The sequence below is a fragment of the Sarcophilus harrisii genome, chromosome 2 (genome assembly GCF_902635505.1).
Source record: "Sarcophilus harrisii chromosome 2, mSarHar1.11, whole genome shotgun sequence".
Taxonomy (NCBI): domain Eukaryota; kingdom Metazoa; phylum Chordata; class Mammalia; order Dasyuromorphia; family Dasyuridae; genus Sarcophilus; species Sarcophilus harrisii.
Genome location: NC_045427.1, coordinates 410,130,915 through 410,147,705, shown reverse-complemented (window position 1 = coordinate 410,147,705; position 16,791 = coordinate 410,130,915). Strand labels below are relative to the sequence as shown.

Sequence of the window (16,791 nt, the reverse complement as noted above, 5' to 3'; positions counted from 1 at the left end):
CTATGTCTTCATTTTACAGATGAAGAAACTAAGGAACAGGACAGGAAAGTGATCTAAAAAGGTCATTAGCTAATATTTCTACTACCCCACTCTACCTTACTGTTGAATGAATCAATAAATATATGAGTTAATGAGCAAGGAAATATATACATTGGATTGTACTAGTGTGCAAATTAGAAAGGATGATAGGACAGGATGTGACAGAACCAAATTCTCTTACTTTTTGTTGGTGAATCTAACATGGAGGCATTGAAATAATCCTGGAAGGCAATCTTGATCATTTTGTTTTACTCATAATAGCACAGTGTGCTATTTTTTATAGAGAAGCCAGAGTTGAATGTAACCCATCTTACCTTTAATCTTTCTGTTACTCCATCAGTAAAACTGACTGTAAACTCAGCAATTTTCGGTACCCGGAGTTTTCCTTTATTCTTCTGGTCAGGCTGATATTCTGTCCTTGTCTTCACAATCACCTGAAACATTTATACATAGTTGCCAATTTTAGATTTTTAGTAGGTAATCATATTTTGCATATATTTTGATGCAAAAAATAATTTATTTCTCTGTCAATCAATGAGCACGAACTGAGTCCATATGTGACAAGTACAATACTGAAAATACAAAAAAAGTAAAAAAAAAGTTCCTGCTTCAAGAAGCCTATAATATAAAGGGGGAGAAAACATAAAAACAACTGTTTAAACCAAATACAAACAGAATAAATTGGAGATAATTAAGAAAGGGAAGGAATTAGCTTCAAAGAATATTGGGAAAAGCTTCTTGTGAAAGGTAGGATTTTGTGGTTCATTTTTGTGTGTCCTTAGATCTCCAAGATAATCATGACATCAGGGAAATGAGGGAGAGCCTCACTTTTTCCTCCTTCCAGGGTCAGTGGCAAGATACAGATCAGAAGAACAGAAAGGAAATGGTCATGAAGGCAACGGGAAACCTTGGCCTTTTTAAACCAAAATCTTTAATAGGTCTCAGTTTGACTGAGGAAACACCATTCAAAGATTAAGGCTAGATAAGAAATAAAATAGACAATAGTCACATTTACCTAGCTTTTTTTTTTTTTTTTTTTTTTTTTTTAAAGAAGGATTTTAGCTGAGACTTGAAGGAAGTCAGAGGCCAGGAGGTGGAGATTAGAGGAGTATTCCAGGAAATAAGGAAAGCCAGTAAAAGTGCATAGATTAGAAGATGGAGTCTTGCACTAGAAATTCAAGGAGGTTAATGTTAATTGATCATAAGATACACTGAGAGAAGTAAGGTATAAAAACACTGAAAGGACATAAGGAGATCAGCTTTTGAAGAGTTTTCAATGCCATAAGATTTGATATTTGATTCTAAAGGTAGCAGAGAATCACTGGAACTTGTTTATTGCTGAGGGGAAGTGATATGATCAGATCTATATTTCAAGAAGATCAATTTGTTGAGTAAGTAGAGACTAGCCTAGAGTATGGAGAGCCTTGTGGAAGAGAGACATGAAGCAATGAGAGTCTGCACTAGAGTGACAGCTATCAGAGGAGAAAAAGTGAAGCATATAAGAGATGATAACAAAATTATCAAAGATACAAAGACATAAAAACTTGGCAATGGGGTAGAGGGAGATAGATACAGTAAAGAACTGAAGATGATACCTAGGATGCAAGTCTGGAGAATTAGGAGGATAGTATAATCAAAGGGAAGAGGAGAGGACATAAGGAAAGATGATGAATTAAATTTTAGATATGCTGTATTTAAGATTTCTGCTGGACATCCAGTTTGATATGTCTAGTAGGAAGTTGCAGGTAAGAAACTGGAGGTCAAGAGGGAGGCTTGGGGTAGATTAGAAGGTCTGGAAATCATTAGAATAAAGATGATAATTGGACCCAAGGAGCTGAAAACCTAGAATAAAGAGGGTGTTAAGAAAAGGAGGATTAGAGGATTCTGGAAGGATGGTAGAGTAGGTTAGAAAATTTTCAGCTCTCCAAATTTCTTCTGCTACACACACACACACACACACACACACACACATGTATGTATATATATACATACATATGTGTGTGTGTGTATGTAACATTGCCTCAGGTAGCAGAAATAAACACGGGGTAAAGCAGTTTTTCTCCAAGACAATCTGAGAAGATCCCAGAAAAGACAGATCTCCAGGAGCTGAGGTTTGGCCTGAATGAAATGCAAACATCTTCAGGTTGACTCTTCAGAATCAGGTGATAGGCAGCCTCAGTCTTAGATTCTTTCACCTCTAAGACAGTGAAGGGTCAGACAGCTGAGTAAGAGAAGATCAAAGGACCTTCTACTGGTGAGAGATGCTAAGCACAGCTGTGCTGACCAGACACATCTTGGGCAGTGACTCCTGAGAGAAGGAGCTAGCACATGCCTTTCCAGTACAGCAGTGAGGGGCAAGGACCCTATTGACTGTGGGCACTTTCAGGTGAGTAGGATACTGGGTTTCAATTCTGGGGCAGAGAAGACAGAGACACTTTGCAGCAACAAGAGAGAATAAAGGGAGCAAGATCATGTGAGATAGTGAGAATGGGGGTCCTAGTTGTGACTTCAAAATGGAGAGAAGAGCCCATAGGTTGGATCTCAGAAAATAACAGTAAGAAGGATCTGAGACCCAGGACATCATTTCCCATATCTGGGAACTACAACTTGATTACATTAATAGCTGCAAAAATCAATCAATCAATCAATCAACCAATAAAGATGAGTCAGCAAAGGAGAAGGAACCCAACCTAGATATTTACTATTGGAGATAGAGAAGATCTGGATTCATATCCAGAGAAAGATAATGGAGGTTTTTAAAAGTCATTTCTTTTTTAATGAGAAATGTAAAATAATGCTAAGCACAAAAAGAGTTCTTGGAAGAACTAAAAAAGGATTTTTTAAAAAATCAAATAGAAGAATAAAGAAAAAATAGGAAAAAATAAGAGCAATCAAAGAAAAACGAGAAAAGTGTGAAAAAAAGTCAACCAACTAAAAATTGGGAATTAACAACTGAAGGAAGAAAATAATTCCTAGAAAACTAGAATTGGGCAAGGGGAAGCAAATGACTTTCTAAGACACCAATAAATCATAAAACAAAATAAAAAGAATAAAAAAAAAAGAAGAGAAAGTAAAACATCTTATCTGAAAAACAACTAGAACAGGAATACAGATGGAGGAGAAATAACAGAAGAATAGACTACATAAAAATTACAATAAAAATAATGTTGATGCAATATTCCAAGAAATTATTAAGGAAAAATTGCTTTATGTTCTAGAACAAGAAATCAAAGTAGAAATAGAAAAAATTAACTGATCCCTATTTGAAAGAGATTCCAGGTAGAAAATCTACAGGAATATCATAACTAAGTTTCAAAACTTCTAAGTTAAGGAGAAAATATTGGAAGCAATAAGGAAAAAAATTAAATATCATGAAGTTATAATAAGGACTATATGAGACCTAGCAACTGCTATGTTGAAAGGACTGTCAATATTATTTGGATAGTTTGAAAGAAAGGCATGTACTGAGCTGAATGAATTAAAACTGTGTGGGGAGAAATAAAAAGGAGCAATTATATCATACAAATGAGGCATAAAAAGAAAAATTTACACAAAATAAGGTAGTATGGGAAGGATGGTAGTGCTGGAAGCTTATCTTTATATAGCTTTAAGACTATAAAAATCTCCTAAATTCAGAAAGAAATAAGATGACAAGAGGATAAGGTCAGGAGACAGGATAAGAAAAGAATTCTTAGAGGATGGATAGGTTAAGGAATAGGAGGACAAAGTAGTGGGTAGTCCTTTGAAGAGGGATAAAGTAAATAGGCTGAGGAGAGTGAGGAAAAATAGGAAGTGGGAAAATACACAATAAGCAATTGAAGCTGAAAATGTAAATGGGACTAATTTACTCAGGAAAAGAAATGGTCAGATTAAAAATTTGAATTCAATGATATTGTGCTTTCAGGAAACATAAAAATGAGAGATATACACAAAAATAAAATAAAAGAGAAGCATAGGATTTAGTGTGTAAAAATGACAGGAAAAGTAATTGTGATCTCCAACAAAACAAGTTAAAATAGATTTAATCAAAAGTGAAAAGTAGAGAAACTACACTAAAACTATCAGCAATATTATTCAATATTGTTTTATACTATTTAAAATACCTAGACAGGATAAAATGAATATATAGAGAGATTTGTATAAAAAGAGTTTTTATATATATAAAATACTTGTTATACAATTAAAGTCAAGTCTAAGTAAATGAAATAATATTTATTGTTCATGGTTAAGTAAAGCCAATATAATTTTTTAAATTACAATTTTACCCAACTAAATTATTTATTCAACACCATCTCAAAAACATTGGATTTGGCAATTAAGAGATTCATCTGTAGATTTGGAGAAAGATGCTTAAATTGAATGATGAGTTTGAAGCTAGATCACAGAGAAAAAGAAAGTGAGAGCAAAGAAAGTGGAGGTACCCCTGAAGATAGCCTTTTCTACTTCCTATGTAACTAAATGAGTTTAGATTCATAAGGAAGAAGAGATCTGAGATAAGAGTTAGAGAGAGCAGATGGATCAAGAGGAAGGTTTCTGAGAATGAGGATTACAATGAATTGGAGGGGAGAACTTCTACCAACCAAGGTCCAATCCCTTGGACTAGAACTTCTAGTCTTAGAGAGTAGTCTGGGATTCAATTACTTTCCCAGGGTCATATAGCCACTAGATCAGATCTTCCTGACTATTCCATGTTTCCTCTCTTATTATTGCTGCTGTTACTCTGATTTAATATACAAGTAACTACATATAATTATTTCCAGATTCACAGATTCAAATGTCATTCAAGACTAAGTTAACTACCCAAGTTTTAAAATAAAACAAAAACTAGAATTATATCCCTTTTCTATTATCCAAAAAGTTAAATTTAATTCAATAAATATTATAAATCACCTCCAATGTGCAAGCTATAGAATATATGTAAAACTTAGATTAATTAAACTTATCCTTTGACCTCAGATAGCAAGTAGAATATGAATGCAGATAACTATAATCAAAAATGATATAAAAATACAAGAGGAAGTAGTCAATGAAAGCTATCTGATATACTAGATGGAAGGTTCCAACTGATTAGAGGTATCAAGAAAAGTTTTCTAGAGATGGTGGCATTTCCACTGGACTTCACAACATGCAGGAATACTGCAACATAGATGGATTAAAAAAAAAAAAGCAATAAATTTGGAGTAAAGAGATCTTGGGACAAAATTCCAGTTCTGTAACTTACTATAACTGTGTAACACTGGGAAAATTATTTCCCCACTCTGGGTCTCAGATTAGTCTTCTATAAAAGGAGAAAATTAAATTTTATCTAAAGCCTCTTTCAAACCTAAAGCACAAAAGAAAGCTGAACTCATCCACCAAAAATTTAAGATAACTTGATCTGGAAATTCAATGCCTTTAAATAATCCACTCTTGCTTTGTTGATTTCTTACCATAATCTCTATCCTCTATCCCAAACTTTTTCCCCCTTACTTCTTCCCCAAATCTTCCCCACCCCCTTAAACCATCCTGTTTATTTACACTAGCTGCCTGAGAACACAAGAGGTCTATCTTCCTCTTACATTCCATAAAACTGAATATCATTTAACATTCTATAAAAAAAGAAAAGATATTTAATTTAATGGAGGAAATAGTTTGTCAAGTACCTGCTGGAGTCGACACTATTTATGTGTTGAAGACACAAAACCAAAACCGATTACATTCCTTCCTTCAAGGAGCTTACATTTCATTTTGAAGGGAAGAGAAAAGGGTTACAACATGTACACAGATAACTAAAAGGTAATTTGAGTATAGAGGGAGAACTAACCACTGGGGTAGATATGAATTCTCAGGAAAGGTTTCCTCTAAGAAGTTACACCTAAATGAAATCTAGCAGGACTAATTACTACTGGACTAATTTTGGCCAATAGAAACAGAATGCATCATTCTGGAAAGACGGGTTGGAGCCTGATTAGGAATGATTTTCAAAACCAGTATTAGGAAGATGGGCAAAGGTTTGGGGGTGGTGGTAAAGAGAGACACTACACATTATATTTGAAGCAACAGGGAATCACTAGAGATTTCTAAACAACTAAGTGACATGGACAGCCATGTAGTTGGGAAGATTACTTAAGTAGCCAAATGGAGGATGGACTAGAGAAGAATAAGAATGAAATTCATTGTAAGAATTCAAGCTTGAAATTACAGGATCATATACTTAAAGATAGAAATAAACTTACATGTCACTGAATCCATATTCATTTTATCATGAAGTATAAAATTTAAGCAAATTATCCAAATTAATTATATACTTAAAAAGTAGTTCAGCTGTGATTAAAACACAAGGTCTTCAAATTCCAAATTCAGTACTTTGTATACTACATCAGGAGAAAAGGAGACAAATGTAAAAAAGATTCAATAAGACCAGAGATTTCACTGGATAAAAAGGAAAGGGAAGAGTTGATAATGACTCTTAGGTAAAGAATCTATGTTCCTAGAAGAATGGTTCCCTTAGTAGAAATAGGGAAGTTTAGAGGAGGAGCAAATTTAGGGGAAAGATGGTAAGCTTCAGTTTGGGTAAGTTGAATCTGAGATGCAGGATTGAAGTTCAGGGGAATAATTTGGTATGGCTAAAAAGACTTTGGAGTCATGTTAAACTGAAATATGACCCCATGAGACCTGATTAAAATACCAAGAGACTGGTTATGTTTAAAGAAGTTCCTAGAAAGAGTCCTCAAGGACACCAATAAATATCATGTGAGAGATTGATGACTTTGCAAAGGAGAGTGAGAAGTAGTTCTATAGGTAGAAAACTACAGGAAGAGCCATGTCTCAGGGAAGCCAAGAAAGAGAAAATGGGCAGGAGGGAGTGGGGTAAGGAGACTAAAGAAAGGAAGTGGTCATTTGTGTCAAAAACTAGACAAAGATGAGAAAGTTAAGAAGAAGAAAAAGTACTTGGGCTTGGCAGTTAATGAATCACTAGTAATATTGAAGAATAAGTAATGAGGTAAGAAGATGAGAAGAGAAAGAGAGACTGGCAAAGATGGCAGAGTAGAAGGAAACAGTAAAGCCCAGCTCTCTCCTGTAACCACACCAAAGCTGATCAAGGAAAAGAAAAAGCTTAAGCAATAATAAAAAACTCCAAAGAAAAACAATAAGAAGTCATTTTTTCAGTCCAGGTAATGATAGACAGATAGCCAGAAGCCTATTGGAACTAAGGAGTGGGTCTAGCCAAGTAGGTCCTACAGAACTTTTCATTATAGGAACCAGACAGAAGCCTGAAGAGATGAGTATTAGGATAAAGCGCAAAGATCTAGATGGGAGACGCCCTATATATTAGAGATAGGAAGAGAAGCTACTTGGCTGTTTTATGACAGCTCCTAGATAAAAGTTGTGGATTCAGCCCTTGGACCCAATCTTAGACCCACAGCTAAGTAACCAAGGCAAGACTTCAAACCAAGAGCAAGCTTTAAGTCTGATCACTCTGAACCTAGAAGCCTTATATGGTATACTAAAAATCAAAGATATAGGCTTACAATCAAGAATTATTTACTTGAAAAAAAATAAGATAATCCTAGGGAGTGGGAAGGAAGGGAGTGGACTGATTTTAATGAAATAAAGTGCATTCTAAACATTCCCACTGAAAATGCATCCAAGTAGCAACTTTGAAATGCAAAAATAGGAAGCAAGAAAAACATTAAAAAATAAATATGTTTGAAGAACTGGAAGGAAATATACAAAAAGGAAACATTTGTAATCTAATCAGGGGAGAAAAACTAAGTTTTTCCTCAAAATCAAGAAGCATAGAATGGATTAAATAAGAAAAATGTCCTGGGAGTAGTTTTCTTATGCTTTAATAATTTTAACAGAAAAGGGAAGCTAAAGAGTAATATGAAGAAAGGGAAAGTTACTATCTCATTAATCTATATTTGCAAAGAAAATACCATAAAAACAAGAAAATAGAATGGAAAAAGTTTGTATCATTTGAAACTTGCTTTTATCTGAACTAGTTAAAGGAGAGTAGAACACACACATTAAGAGTTCATTATAGAAATACATTCAGTTTAGTAAAGAAACTGGAGGGAACTTGGAGAGGGAAGAATAAGAGGGAAGATATATTTAGGAAAAGGACAGCTAAATAGCAGGGTAGATAAGAGCACCAGGTCTGGGTCAGGAAGACTCGTCTTCTTGAGTTCAAATCCATTCTCATACTCTAGCAGTGTGACCATGGATAAGTCACTTAACTCTGCTTGCCTCAGAGGAAACAACAAATTGCTCTACTATCTTTGCCAAATAAATAATAAAAATTTTTAAAAATGGAGTAACACAGAGTCAGAAATAACTTAATAATAACAACAACAAATATTCAGGGAAAGATATGTCATAGGCAAAACAAACTCCAAATTTAGGTGACGACTGATCATGTAGGTCAGGGTTGGAAGGGAAGTAAAACTTAAAGGACATTAAAAATGGGTAAATCAAAATGACCTTGAAAAAAATATCATAATTGCTTGTTAGTAGTCATTAGTATGCAATAGAAAGAATAAAAATAAAAAAATATTCAAATCCTATCTCATATTTATTATATGTAAACAGAGGCAAGTGATTTAGTTGGTCAATTTGAAGAAATAAAGGGTAAGAATGTATGATAGGTACCTGGGAAAAGAGGGACAACGGAGTAGTAGATTGCATCAAGGATAGATTGTCAGTTCTTTGCATAAGCCCTCTCATTCATCACCTTTTACTTTGTAAAGAGGATATGGTGAGCAAAGATAGGAAAAATTATAAGATAACAGGATAGAAGAAATTCATAGTTAACAATTCTAACCATGAACATGAATCAGATGAACTCAGTAAAAAAAAAGAGAATAAAAATTATTCAAAATTCATCAAAAAGGGATAGAAAAATATATCACAAAGAAGAATCAATGTGTTCTTTTGTAAGAAACACACTTGAAAAACAAAATTTATAAGAATGTTTAATACAGATAAGAAATAATAGAAATTAGGAAAATTATTATGCTTCAGTTCTAATTTTTTTTTAAAGCAGGGATCATAATCATGAAGTAAAAAGAAAAAAGAAAAATTTTATTATGATTGAAGGTACCAGAGGTAATGAATTAATATCAGTACTTAAGATATATGTACCCAATGGTATAGCATCTAAATACTTAAAAATTAAATAAATTTTAGGAGGAAATAGTAAAATGATAATATTGGGAAACATCAATTTACCTTTTTTTCAGACCTAATTTAATTCAATAAAAGAAAAAAGAAACTAAAGATCTGAAAATAATTTTAGCAAAGCTAGAAATGATAGATCTTTGGTGATTTCTAAATGAAAAGGGAAAGAAGGCATATATTTAACAGTTGTCTATTTCCCTTTTGCAAAAATTAATCATATAATATAAAAACGTCACAGATAGTGGTAGAAAAATAAAACTTTTAAACATATCCTTTATTGATCACACTGGCATAAAATTATTCAGCAAAAAGTTGTAGAAGAAAGAATTAAAAATTAATTGGTGATGAAATAGTTTAATTATATAGAATTGGTGGATCAAAGAATAAATGCAGAAGTAACAATTTCATCAGAGAAAATTAAACAATAAGACAACATAAAAAACGTGTGGTGCAATCAAAGCAATTCATAATAGGAAATTATCCCCAAACCCACTAATTATCAAAATAGAGAAATTACAGATTGAGCATTGAATAACAATAACAAAAACCCTAGAAAATAATAAATTTGAAAATCCAACTAAGTATCAAAATAGAAATTTGAAAAAAATTAAAGTAATAACAATAACCATTTAGTTAGAAAAAATAACTAGAAGCTGTTACTTTTTTTAAAAATCAAGTAGATAAACCATGAGGCAATTTGGTTTTTTAAAAGTCCTCTCTTAACAGTATAAAAATGAAAAAAGGATGTTCATAACAAATAAAGAAGAAATCAAAGATATTATTAGAGTCAATCTTATCCAATGATATACCAATTAAATTGACAACTTAAGTTAAATGACTGAATAGCTACAAAAATATAAAATAGCCAAATGAACAGAATAAGAAATAGAGAATTCAAATAGTCTACTCTCAGAAAAAAAGAAACTGAGCAAGCAATAGATGAATTCACAAAGGAAAAAATATATAGCAGAATTACATAGACTTTGGTAAATTCTGTTAAACATTTAAAGAAAAAATAATCCCAATTTTACATAGTTGGTGAAAATAGAAAAAAAAAGATTCCTTATGTCAACATATGCAGAAAAAAATCTTTGGACAAAATACAACACCCTTATTTGTTTTTTTTTTAAATTTCATATGATGAAATATACTTGTCTTGAAACTAAGTATCATAATTAAATATAATAAGGATAAACTACAGGTTATTCCAATAAAAGTAAAGGTAAAGCAATGATAGCTATTATCACCATTACTATTTGATAAACTATTAAAAATGTTAAGGTAGCAATCAGACAATAAAAAGGAATGGACGGAACAAACAGGCAAATAGAAAACAAAATTACACCTTTTTACAGTGATATGGTTTTCTTAGAGAGCCAACTACTATTAATTGAAACAATTTCAACAAAGTTGGAAGATACAAAATAAATTCATATAAATATTCACTATTTTTATACATTGCAAACAAAACCAAAGAAGAAGAAAAAAAAGGGAAATTCCATTTAAAATAACTACAGAACCAGACATGGTGGTGAACACCTCCCAGGGAAGATGAGTTTGGCAGTTTTGTTGTTTTTTGTTTGTTTGTTTTTTTAACTCAAGTGTTGAGCTTTGGTGAGCCCCATGCCATACTTTCTTGGTTCTCCTACCTGTCTAATTGATTCTTTTCTATTCCTTTCTAGGGATGCTTACTAGGTTCTCATTCTTTCAAAGGGAATGTTCCCCAGGGTCTGCCCTTGATTCTCTTTACTCTTTACTGTTTACACTCTCTTGCTAGGCAATCTTCATCTCTCCCACAAGCTCAACTACTCCTTTTATTTGATAACCCTGCAATTCATTTATTCATCCCCAACATCTCTTCTGAGCCAGACTTGTACATCTAGCCATTGATGATTCATCCTTAATTGGATCTAAAATTAAACATTATTATTTTTACCATTAGAACTACTCTAACTAAAAGAGATAGGAGTCTATATACCACCATTTATTTATTAGTCTCTCATAGTTGCAATCTTGAGTTAATATTTTCACTTTTCTTTCTCCTTTACTTTTAAGTATGTAAGTTCATTCCACCTTTGCAATATCTCTGTCACCTGTCCCTTCCTTTCTATTCTTGTTTCTACTACTCGAATACGGGCCCTTCTCACCTATTTGTCTGTGCAAAGTATACTGTGAGGTCTACCTACTCCTAACAGTGCTACTTCCCTACCTTCCTCCATTTTCTCCTCTTCAAACCCCCTTTATATAAAAGCCAAATAAAACTTCTTAATGCCAATCTGAAGTCCACTCTCTAGCACTGAAGAATCCGTTTAAATGGTTGTTATCCTTTCTTTTCAATTTTATCTCATAGTATTACCCTTCATACACAATATGGTCTTCTCTTTGTTTCCCAAACTCCCATCTAGAATGCTTTATCTTTCTCCACCTTTCACCCATCAAATTCTTTATCGGGCTGTCTAAATGTCATTTCTTCATTGATATCTTCCTTATTTTCCAATTAGTAATTAGTTTCTCCACAGTACTTTGCTTTGGATCTAATTTACTTATAATGTAACTTTGTTTAATAACATTGTCTGGATTTGTATCTGCTGCTCACTAGCTCTGTGACAGCAATTCACTTAACCACTCTGATATTCCACATCCCAAAATGAGGAAGTTGGAACAGATTACCTCAAACATTTTTTCCATTAATGATATTCTATGAAAAGATACGCATATTAAGTGCCCCACATGTCCTGAAGGTAGCAGCTGCTATTAGTCAGTGATATTTAGATACTGAAGAGTAACCTTTAATGAAGACAAGATACTTGTTATGGTCTCTTTTTGCTGAAAGCAATTTTTAAAAATGCAAGATATTTAGATATAAATTCTTCTTAAATTACACAAAATATAATTCGTTCTAGTTTAACTTGGCAACTAGTCTCCTTCCTGTATGCTTTTTGGAAAGAGTGTGCTAGTAATTGTGCAGAACAGCCCATGGGGACCCATAAAATGCTTTTGGGAAAGTATGTTTATATTCTATTTTTTTAATGACATCAAGAACATTCTTATATCTCCTGTACTATTTCTATACATTTCGTTTTTCCCTTCATGTCTAGTTAAGGAAACAAATTAGTTTTAAAATCCTTGCGGTCAGGTATTGCTTTCTTTTAATTTCTTGTTTTCACATTCATTTTTTCTTTTTCTCTCCATCCATGCTGGCCCTCCTTATCAACACACCTCTAGTCAACCAGTATGGTACTTGGTCCAGAATAAATGTTCAATAAATACATCTTTCAGTCAGGGGAATTGATAGGGCTTGAATAGATTAAGGGAGGAAACATGGAATAATGAAAAGAACCCATCTAATATAAGGATATCAGAAATCATAAAATAAGAAATGATTGGTCTGGCCACATCTGAATAACCAAAGCAGAACTGGTTACTATAGATCTATTAATTCTGTTATCATCTAGAACTGGCAAATCCATAAATACATAGGCTCACAGAATATCAGAGTTGTAAGGACTATCACCTATAGACCTAAAAATGGTACAGTCTCTCTCTGATTTGTGTATAGAGAAATCGAGGCATGGAACAGTTACATTCCCTGTCTAAGGCCACAGAGTTAGGTCTTTAGAAGACATACCCACCAGTTTTATGCCAAGCAGGGATAGTTTCACTCTTACTTATATCCCTATCATCTAGAATAATGTCTGGCATAGAGTAAGTGCTTAATAAATTTTTGACAATTAATTAAAAAGCATTGGTGCTTTTTTAATGTCTATTTTCCTCTAAGAAGAAAGGCAAAGGACTGAAGTGACTGAAAATGACATTGCTAGATGGCTCTGAGGATCTTCCCCTTATAGTCACAGTCTGCCCTAATAGTTATGGGATACAAAGACAGACTATTCCTGGATCTGGGTGGGAAACTTGGGGGGAGAGACATAGAGAGAAACAGTTAAATATAAATCCTACCATCTCTATTCTTAAGTCCTATATGATTCTGTCACAGTCATACAAAAACAGTTTGCCATATTTTTCATATAACCTTTATTATCTCCTTTTCTGATTCCAATCATCTGTTTAATATAAATCTTAGGTGTAGATAAATCTTTTTCAGTATATAAATGATTTCTCCCTCTGCACCTAACTGGTAGAGACCAAAGAAGGGGCATAAATTAGAAAAGAAAAGATTAATAGTCTTAATTGTTTCTAACCATAAATTACTTTTTCATTTGTGCTCTACTATCACTCACCATATTTTTATCATTCCTGCTTACAAATATAACCTTGAGATTCTGACATCCAGTTGAGAGGTTTCAATACCAAGGGAGAAAAAAACACTCAAAAGGACAAAAGCCAATGCGTAGAAAAAAGGTTTGGAGAAAACATCCCTTACAATGTCATTAAGAAACTAAATCTTACATTCAACAGCACCAGTTTGTTACTGCTCTAAATATGCACTTATGTTAGCTGCCTCTACTATTTTCCCTGTGCCTTCATTACATTAACTTCAATCTATATTGTTTTTATTTACTGTGAGTCAGTTTGATGTATATCATCACTTTATCCAATAATTTCTACCAAATAATGTTTTTGTTAGACATGAGATCAGATGATGAAACTGTCTAGCTGGCCAAAAAAGGCAACAAAAGCTCATATATTGTTTGAAAATCAGTTGGAATGGATAAAAAATTGGCACACAGATCTGATCTTGGAATATCAGGGATGGAAAAGTGTTTTAGAGATTATATAATCCAACTTCTTCTATTTAGGGATGAAGAAACTGAGATGCAGTGGAGGGAAATAATTTGATCAACATCATAAAGTTATTAATAATAATTATTACAATTACTTTCTTATATATGACACTCCAATGTATATTCAGTCATATATACCAATAGCCTGGTGACATTGTGAGATAGAATGAAAGTATGCTTTTGCTTTTTGTTTTGATTCTAAGGATAGTAGAGACCTAAACATGTTTACAGCTGTAGAGAAAAAGTCAGCAAATAAAAAAAGACTGAAGAGATGAGAGACAAGTTCCTGTAGGATATAGGTGAGCATGAGATCAAGAACAAAAATAAGGGAATTAGCCTGGCCAAAAACAAGCCTGCTCTTCAGCAGATACATGAACAAAGAAAGAGAGAATGGACAAATCTTATGAGATACAAAATAGGGGAAATAAAGGCAGGCCATAATAAATTGCCTCAATTTTCTTAGTTAAGTAGGGAAGGTAAGAGTTAGTAAGAAGTGGGAAGAAACAGAAAACAAGGGTGTAAGATGGAGTCAGGAAAAAGAAAGTTAGGAAGGGTTCTTGTAGTGATCAGAATAGAAAAAAATATAGGATTGTCATGGAGTATCATCTAAGACTGGATAACAAGAATTTGCATTGGAACTCTGACAAAGTTGGGTGACTTCTATCATCATGACATGAATAGGAATGTAAAAGTTAGATAGTCTAAGTGACCCAGAACTAAGAATTATAAGTATATCAATTTAAGAAGGGGCAAGAGATGGAAGCATGGAAGTATATAGTTTAAATAATTAACTATTGGGTCAAGGCCCTGATAGGAAAGTGTACCAAGATCACGTGTGTTACAAGAGAACAGGAGAGGACAAAGGGAGCAGAGGTTGTGGTATGAAGAAATAAAAAAAAAAATTAGGAGGAATTGGGCAATGGAAGAAAGAACAGGAAAATTATAATCACAGCAAATCATTTCAGAGTTCCAGATAATGAAACTGGCATATATCTGGGCTCTGGTAAGGTCTTAGGCATTATCACCCCTACGGGTGATTGAGGTAAAATGATTTGTGCAGCTTGGAAGGTAAGAAAATTGGATATAAAGAATGTTATTTCACTGTTCTGCCATAAGCTTCTATGAAGCAATCATTCACCAGGCAGTGTAGACTGGAATAGCACTTGACTAAGTAATTAGAAGTAGTCACTGTTCTAGTTCCATTGCTGAGGCACATAGAAAGGAAGCGTTTTATCCAAGGTCTCATTGTTTTTTAAAAATTCTCCCATCTCCTACCCTGATAAGGCCACCTCTATAGCCCTCTGTCAGGTCTGAAAACCATATTTTAAGATCATGAATAGATAAACCGGACCAAATTAAAAGGGTACTGACCAGAATGATAAAATTACTATAAATATACCATAAGTAAGTAATTGTACAAACTATAGATGTTTACTCTAGAAAAGAGAAAGCTTCTAGAAGAAGACATGGACACTATCTTGAGGTATCAGAAGAGCTCTCACACATAAGGTTCAAGGTATGAAAAGAGAAATGGGTAAAAGATATAGATACATTATTTATTTCTTCTCTGTTCAAGTCCATGGTGAATAATATGAAATCAATCTAGAAAGAAAGACTATAGAGAAAAATTTTGAAGGATTTTAATATACAAGAAGAACAATTTGTACTAGCAGTAAACAGGAAACAGACACACAGGCAGATACTCAGACACATAGACAATGTACATGCTGAACTAAGGGAAGAAAGAATGAGGGATAATGTCAAGAAATTATTTTAAAATAGAAAAGGGAAGAAATTACTCATAATTGATGATCTCTGAGTAAAACGGAGCAGAGTAGAAGATTTGAAAGAAGTGGAGGTTTAAAACAGTCAACCTGGGGAGTCAATAAGGGAAGAATAAAAGTTTTAGTTTACAGCAATGTAGACCCAATTGAGAAGAGACAATAGACTATGTGACTTCCTCCCTCTACCTCCTTCAGTAGCATATGTGGAGGAGGATCAGAGGAAATAAATGTGGTGGTTATCAAGGCATGAGCTTGACAAGGCATGAGTTCTTTAGAACAAGGAAGATGAGATGAAATAAAGTTAAGAAAACTGAGACCCCGAGGATGGAAGGATTGCCAAATGTGTCATAATAAGTATCAGTACCAACACAGTGCTAACAATTGCTCAAATTTCTACAGGACTTTAAGATTTACAAAATGTTTTTCTTTTCTCTCAAAATAACCCTGAGAGAGTAATAGGGTATGCACTGTTATTATTATTTTACTGAAGAATAAAGTTCTCTGAGGGTAGAAGTGAGTTATCCAAGGTCAGGCAGGTTCAAAAGTAGAATTTTAAACCCAGATCTCATTGCTCCCCAACCAGTGAATTTCATACTTCATGAAGAGTCACAGAAATGTTGAGCTGGAAAGAACCTTTGAGATGAACCAGCCCAGCCCTTTCATTTTATAGAAGAGGAGACTGATGATGTAAGCTGTTAAGTGATTTGATCAAGATCATACAACTAGGAAGTATTAGACTGAGGATTGAAAGTGATCCAAATGTGGGGTAAAATATTTTAAAATGAGATTCTCCCATCAACCCTAAGGATAATGAGGACTTGCTCAGAGTAATAATATCAGTTCTCTCCCAGGACTTCCCTATAATAATTAAATCACAAGTATAGTCCCTGAACCACCCCCCAAAATAGAGTGAATATAACAATAATTATAGGCTTCAGAGCTAAAAGGATTCATAGAAAATATCATATCCAAACTCCTTACATCACTCTTAGTACTAACTGACTACATATCATTTCAAAGGATTTCTGTAAGGACCCAAGTGACATAATGGAATTGAAGCACTCACA

General features: G+C 33.5%; 1 protein-coding gene across 1 annotated transcript in view; it reads right to left on the bottom strand.

The window, feature by feature from the left end:
* Nucleotides 1-16,791, bottom strand: part of NSG2 (neuronal vesicle trafficking associated 2) — a 69,070-nt gene that overhangs the window by 43,315 nt on the left and 8,964 nt on the right. Inside the window, exon 3 of the mRNA XM_031953678.1 lies at nt 354-473. Within this exon, the coding sequence (XP_031809538.1) occupies nt 354-473 (120 nt within the window). The remainder of the gene's footprint in view (nt 1-353; nt 474-16,791) is intronic.